The 7,151-nt window shown below is 48.7% G+C and overlaps 1 protein-coding gene across 1 annotated transcript in view; it reads left to right on the forward strand.

Annotated features, from left to right (window-relative positions):
- Window positions 1-5,888, forward strand: part of LOC104617466 (unconventional myosin-VIIa) — a gene marked incomplete at its 5' end in the record, with an annotated part of 24,592 nt that extends 18,704 nt beyond the window's left edge. Inside the window, 7 exons of the mRNA XM_010282798.1 lie at window positions 506-593; window positions 1,174-1,280; window positions 2,164-2,349; window positions 3,102-3,218; window positions 4,348-4,431; window positions 4,952-5,071; window positions 5,799-5,888. Coding sequence (XP_010281100.1) covers window positions 506-593; window positions 1,174-1,280; window positions 2,164-2,349; window positions 3,102-3,218; window positions 4,348-4,431; window positions 4,952-5,071; window positions 5,799-5,888 — 792 coding nt within the window. The remainder of the gene's footprint in view (window positions 1-505; window positions 594-1,173; window positions 1,281-2,163; window positions 2,350-3,101; window positions 3,219-4,347; window positions 4,432-4,951; window positions 5,072-5,798) is intronic.
- Window positions 5,889-7,151: the final 1,263 nt, after the last annotated feature.

The following is a 7,151-nucleotide window of genomic DNA, read 5'->3' on the forward strand; positions in this document are numbered from 1 at the left end:
ACACATTGGTGGAGCCAGAGCTCTCTGCACCCTCACGGGTGAGATGCACTTCTCTGCAAGCAGTGTGGTGTTTCTAAGTCAGATCCAACCTGCTACAGGTGAGGTTTGCAGTCCCACAGCCCTGACTTACAGCAATCACCCCCAAGGGCTTAAAACACAGACAGGCAAAGCTGTCCTAGCCTGTTGCTGAGTTGGGTTTATAAGAAAGGACTAAGAAAAACACGCAGCTTATGGCTGCCTCAGGGAGAAACCTATGGAGATGGTCATCACAAGGGGAAGTGAACTGCTCTGGTGAAACAGAAAGCTGCAATAAGGGGTAATGGTTGAAACTGGAGCTTGCAGCAAGGTGCTCACAGTGGCTTTCTCACATCAGCAGTTTGTAACACAACGGTGTAACCGCAGCAAAGCACTGAGCACCAACTGCAGGAGATGGGGCAATGGTCAGCCCTGCCTGTGGCCTCTTGCCACTTGCTCAGCCTTTGTAACCCTGCGCTGTGTCCCCCAGGTCATCAGCGTGCCTGAGGGAGATTTCTTCTTTGACTTTGTGAGACACCTGACGGACTGGATAAAGAAAGCAAGACCGGCAAAAGATGGTAACAGTGACTTTTCTCCATTGTGGGTCACACAGAGCCTTCCTAGGGCTCTTCAGCCCTTTCAAACAAGGTTGACCACAAAGTCTGCCACGTCTGTTGGGCCACACTCCTGCAGATGTGCTGTCTGCACCAGCCCTGGGGACATCACCTGGGAGATGATCGGTCCAGGAGCAGCGAGACCTCTGCTCCAGGGCTAGACCTGGCCCCTGTGAGGAGCACCTGCTGGCAGACCGCTCTCCAGGGCTGGCCCACGGGAAGGTTTCAGCGGTGGGATTCATCTCACCTTGCTGCCCACATCCACAGCAGAGCTGTCTGCAGCTCTGCTGAATGTATCAGTGGCTGCAACTCCTCCGTCCTGCATTAGACATGAGCATTGTCACTGAAATGCAGCCGTACAAACGAATCCAGGCATTCTTTCCATTTTGTTCGAGCTTTGCAAGGGAAAGATGTGGTTTTCTCCGCAAGGTCTTGCCAGTGCCCCTGTCCCTGCAGGTTGTGACAGCACACGGGCACCACTGGCTTTCAGGGACACCCTCACAGCACTGCTTTTACATACCCGCTCCCTGCTTCCTTCGCACAGGTATAGTGCCTTCCCTCACCTACCAAGTGTTCTTCATGAAGAAGCTGTGGACCAACACAACGCCTGGAAAGGACTCAATGGCAGATTCAATCTTCCACTACTACCAGGTACTCTGGGAGCTTGCAGTAGCAGTGGAGACTTGGGAGGAATTAGGAATGGGTTAGAAAGGCTTTGTCCATTTGCAGATGGCCGAAGCCTTGCATTAAATAAAAAGAAGTCCTGCCTTAAAAAGAGCACTACAAAGAATGCTGTTGGGTTGCATGGCAAGGAGCAGACTTCATGCACTTTAGGGTAGCCAGCTCAGCTGGGATTTGGGCCAGCTGTTCTTGGGTGAGTGGCAAGAAATGTGAAAGGCTGAATTCAGAAGCATCCTGAGGGTTTTCAGCCACTTCCATTCATGGTGATGAGCTGCGATGGTCCCAGCAGTCAGATAAGAAGTTAAAGTTCTTCTGCTCTTGTTTCTTCTGGGATGGAGGAAACACCTTCATGTCCCAAAGTGCTCTCTCACACACACATACACTCGCTATGTTCTTGCCTGGATAAAGTGGTTATCCCAATATGGCTGTATCCCTTAATGCTTGAGTTAGTCACTTGACACATATTCAGGCACTTTTGGTAATGAGGGAATAGACTTTTAAAATAACAAAAAAAAGCAGAAAACCTATTCAATTCCAAGTGGCCATTACAGGGTTTCCTGGAATGAGGGAGGGTGAACAAGACTGTAGGTTCACACACTTGATAGCTAGCACAGGAGCCTCCTTGTTCCATGTCACGGGAAACTGTTTGAGACCAGAAAGCATCTTTAAACATCTAATGTGGTCTCAGGTGACCAGCTGCCTCTCCACCACACTCAGCACAACTGCTACGCATGTTCCCAAGGCAGAGCATCTTAGCCAGGGGCTGGAGACCTCCACAAACTCCATTTAACATCTGTGGATGAAGGTCTGTGGTCATCCCTTCTACCTCTGAATTGTTTTTTTCCCCATGTAGGAGTTACCGAAGTACCTGCGTGGCTACCACAAGTGCACACGGGAAGAGGTCCTGCAGCTGGCGGCTCTCATCTACCGGGTGAAGTTTGAGGATGACAAGTCCTATTTCCCCAGCATTCCGAAGCTCCTGAAGGAGCTGGTGCCTCAGGACCTCGTCCGGCAGCTCTCTCCAGATGACTGGAAAAGGGTAAAACAGCAGCTTGAATCATATGCCAGGCCTGGGTGGGGGAAGCCCAGCCCCTCGAGTGACTTGTCTGACATTCAACATTGAATTTGGGCTGCCAGAATGAGTTGCCCATGGTCCCTCTTTATCCTTAGCAGAGCTGCAGCATCCCCAACGTCAGTAAGAGGAGGAATTGTACATGCGTGTTCATACATGCCTTGCCGTGGGTTCTGTTTGCGCTGCAGGCGGCTGTGGCTGCAGTGGTGGATGCAGCGCGATATGGACACATGTGGGAGACAGTCTCATGTAAAGATCTGCTGTTTAAGGCAGACTACTGAGTTGAGGGGTAATTCTCCCCACTTTACACACGGAGAGCTGTGGCACAGGTACAGACAGGTCTAGAGCCGTAAAATAACATAGGTGTCTTACTGCCAAGAAATAGTCCTTTCTGTTTCCCGGGACTTAAAGCCATGTGCCTAACTAGCAAGCTGTTGGCTTCTCTGGGTTGAAGGGTTCTCAGTCTCCTCTGCTGCATAAATTGGAGGATCAAAACGTATAATCCCTTTAATGGAGTCACCAACACAACTCAACTAAAGAAAGAAGGACCTGCCTTGGTTCTAGGCCCTGCTCCAGTGACAAGCCAGCACTTTTGTGAAGAGTTCATTGGATCAGAGACTAGAAATGACCATCTTTGTGAGACTGATGCCCTTTCCCTGCAATCATCCCTGGTGCTAGGTAGTGCAAACCCTCCAGCTCTGTTGTGTTCTCTGTTGCAGTCCATCGTGGCATACTACAATAAGCACGCAGGCAAAACAAGAGAAGAAGCCAAGCTTGCCTTCCTAAAGATTATCTTCAAGTGGCCTACATTTGGATCAGCATTCTTTGAAGTGAAGGTACCTGCCCTGCTTGGGGGTTCTCTGGCACCTTTGAGCCAAGGTCAGGAGCCCTGTACCACAGAGGGGTTCCAGGTATGCAGGGTTGTCCTAGTGTCTGGACCAGACTGAGACAACCTCAATGAAGCAGGGAAAGTGTGAGACCCTCCATCAGCAAAGGACCGACACACTCATTTGTTGCTGCCCCGCCTCTTTACATAGACCGAGGCATGGTAGAGCTTCAGCATATCTCAATCATTTGGTCTATACTCTAGACTGTGCTGATGAAGAGCCAAGAGCCATCCTCTGTTTTGCCAAGGCAAAAGGGAGCGTGCAGTTTTCCAAGGGACGTGTCTACATGCACCACAAACCAAACCCAGACCACACACCACGGCACCAGGCTCCTGTGAAAGGCATTAGAGGCCTGTAGTCATGAAGTCTGTCAAAGTGCTCTGGTTGCCTTATTGCAAGTCCTTCTTCTCAATGACCACCCAGTGAGCCTGGGATGGAAACAAGATGCTGAAATTACTCATCAGTTCCTTGAACTTGGGCACTCCATTTTCTGTCATGTCCATCTTAGATGGCATAAGGGATCTGACTATATCCTGTGATTTTTCCACCAAAAGTGACTTGGTAGCCAAGAAATCTGTGGCAGGGACAGGAGATGAGCCCCCATCTCCTGTGCCCTACCTCATTAATGGAACAAATTAAATGTCCTCATGGCACAGGGTTGGGAGAAGGGTTTACCTGCAGGAACAAAATTGAATGTAAAGATCAGAAAGGGAAGAGCAGTGTAGTTTTGGCCTGGAGGTCCACAGCAGCAGGCATGAGGAGGAGCAGAGGGACTGGAGGGGAAAGGAGATGTCTGGGATTTGCCAGACTGTCACAGCTCTTCCTTGCACGGTAAGGAACTTAATGCTGTCAGCAACTCACCTACTGGTTGTCACGCATTTAGGAGATATGTACTTAACTAGACAGCGCTGACTATGGCTGATACCTTAATGAGCTCTATGTTTATCTTTAACAGATAAACTGGATAGCAGTTAATGGGCTACCAAATGCTGGCAGGAGAAGACAGTGAGAGAGGAAATAGGAAGGGGTCTGATTTTGCCTGATACATCCCCTAACCAGTTAATCTCCTTTCTAACAGCAAACTACAGAGCCAAATTATCCCGAAATCCTTCTAATTGCCATCAATAAGCATGGAGTCAGTCTCATCGATCCCAAAACCAAGGTAAGCAAAACTGAGTTCTTCACCAGATGCTCCTGAGCCCACTCCCCAACCCCATACAGAGGTCATCCCAAAAAACATGTTGTTTAGAACTTCAGGAGTTATCATTAAGCCTAGTTAGAAAGGCTGGATAGCCAGAAAATTTTCTGGGGGTGGAAATTCACTGTTGCTCATAGCCAGCCCAGCCTTTTTGAACAGGAGGTGGACTGGGAGCATCAACTGTTAGGGCCATGTAACTGGGGGACACACACGCTCCTTCCTTAATCCTTTCACAGACATTAGGACAGGACCTGGAGTAAATGAGCTCCTACTAGTTACTTCCACCAGTCACATGGTCCTTCTAGTATGGCAGTCCTCCACAAGCACTCACTGCCATTCCCGTGAGGGCATGGTACAGTGTCATCTCAGCAGACATCCTTGGTCTGCTTTGATGGAAAGTGAACAGGGACATGAGAGATCCCCACAGCCCTTTGTGGAAGTTGAGACTTTCACATGTTGAGTGTCCCTCTTGTGCTCTCACCAGGATATTCTCATCACTCACCCCTTTACCAAGATCTCCAACTGGAGCAGTGGCAACACGTACTTCCATATAACCATTGGCAACCTGGTGAGAGGAAGCAAGCTGCTGTGCGAGACCTCCCTGGTAAGGAGTGTTAAAGATTATTGGGCACAATTAGACCAAGTCCTGACTTTGGCACCAAAGTTAAATTCTTCCAGAAAATTGTGTCTCAGGGATTCTCTGGGCTGAAAGTGGTCTCTTAGAAAAACCCTTGGCATGTTTTTTCTTCTGGATTTCCCATGGCTCAATGAATTAGGGCTCTCACTTCATCCATCATCCAACTTTATCAGCAAGCCTGAGGTGCTTGGGACATTGCCATCTCGGGAGCCTGAGTCCCTGTCACCAGATTGAAAAGCATGTTAAGGCAGATGTGGGCTCAGGGGGGTACTCTTGAGCCCTTTTACCAAGATCCTTTGCTCAGCTTGTCCCTAGTAACAGTCACAGCAACAAACCTCCTCCTAGACTATCTTAAAACCAAAGCAGAAAGGATAAAAATTTCTGCTGGATTGTTATTGAGTCATTCATGATTTTGTTGGCCGTTTGAAAAGCCAGGTCCCATACAAAGCTCCCTACGTCCTTAGCCTCCACAGCATCCTTGGATGGTGAGTTCCTCCATCTCAACACTGCAAATTATGTTTGGACTGTGTTCCTTGCGGTGGTGTCATTTCACCGAAGGAGAATGGTGGAACAAGTCAAAATGTACCTGAAAACTTCCAAGTCAACAACTGGTAGCCAGTGTGTTCAGGAGGCACAAGCCAGAGACTGTAAACTGTGCTCTGAAGGCAGGTAACATCTTCTCTCTCCTCCTCAGGGGTACAAGATGGATGATCTTTTGACCTCGTATATCAGCCAGATGCTAACAGCCATGAGCAAACAGAGGAGTGCAAAGGGTACCAAGTGAACTGCAAGAAGCCACTGGCAGGTGGCCATGGGGCTAATTCAACAGCTGAGGCCTGTGGGATACCCGTGCAGCTGGGGGAGAACCTTTGCCTCACAGATGTGGAAGATGAGCCGAACACCATCAGGGAGTTCACTGGACTCTGACCTTGAGGGCTCAAATCCCACCTCCCTTTCCAGCGAAGACGACTATCTCTGACCTCCCGTTCTCCTTCCCCACCCTGCACCCCAACTCCATCTTACACCTCAAAGATTTCCAAGGGACACCACTGCCCAGACAGTGACTGAGCAAAGACACTGCGGCAGGAAGTTTGCCTGAACCCAGTGGTTGGCATCGCAAAGGCTCTTGGAAGAGGATTTGTGTGTGTGTGTGTGTGTGTGCGCGTGTCTTCGTTTGGTTTGTTTTTTTGTTAAGTGAGAACGAGCTATCAGGATGCTAACAGCTTTTGGTGAGGTTATGGGCATTTCAGGTTTGAAGAGGAATAACAGACCCCCAAGCTATGTTGGAAAGCTATCCAATGAACACTGAAGGGCTTTTTTTTTTTGCTATTGCGAAAGAATACGTTGTGTTCTTAAGGAGAGAGAGAAAAAGCAGGCTGGGAGGAGCACATTTTAGCTAGGAATCAGAATAAACAAACTACTAATTGAACAGGCTAGAGTACTAAAGTGCTGTCTGTGCAATGCTGGAAATATTTAAAGAACAAATTTTAAAGTTCTGTTTCTTCTTCTATTTATTTTTTAAAATATTAAAAAGAAAAAAAAAAAAAAAAACAACCTGCATTTCGTGCCGGTATCTGGACGCTGACTTGGGACTGAGGGCAACTGCAGGACAATCCCTCACCCGGGGATTCCCCGAGAGCCACGACTGCCGGAGACTGAGTAAGGTACATCTTTCCCAACTTACCGGCTCAGCTGGAAGTGGAGCTTGGACGACAAATTATCTCCTTTTGCTCCCTGTGTCCAGGCAAATTGACCATGGAAGGATCTTTACTACAAGCTTCAATATGGATGTAGGGGTTTTGAAGTCCCCATGCTTGGAAGGCTGAGACCAACCCCGTGCTGGGCTGTGATTCAAACACAGACTTGGCCATCAGGGTTGGAAACAGCTAATGATTTTATTGTGCTTTTGTGTGTGTTGCTGTATAAAATGGCTCTTTGCAAGTCCCAGCTGGACCTGAACCACTCACAGCGAGGGCAGGCCCTTGATTTCTGTGGGCTTTTCTCCATCTTTGGTTGGCTGTACTAACCTGTGGCTGGGTGTCCTGTC

The sequence above is a fragment of the Phaethon lepturus genome, unplaced genomic scaffold, assembly GCF_000687285.1.
Source record: "Phaethon lepturus isolate BGI_N335 unplaced genomic scaffold, ASM68728v1 scaffold9692, whole genome shotgun sequence".
Classification (NCBI taxonomy): domain Eukaryota; kingdom Metazoa; phylum Chordata; class Aves; order Phaethontiformes; family Phaethontidae; genus Phaethon; species Phaethon lepturus.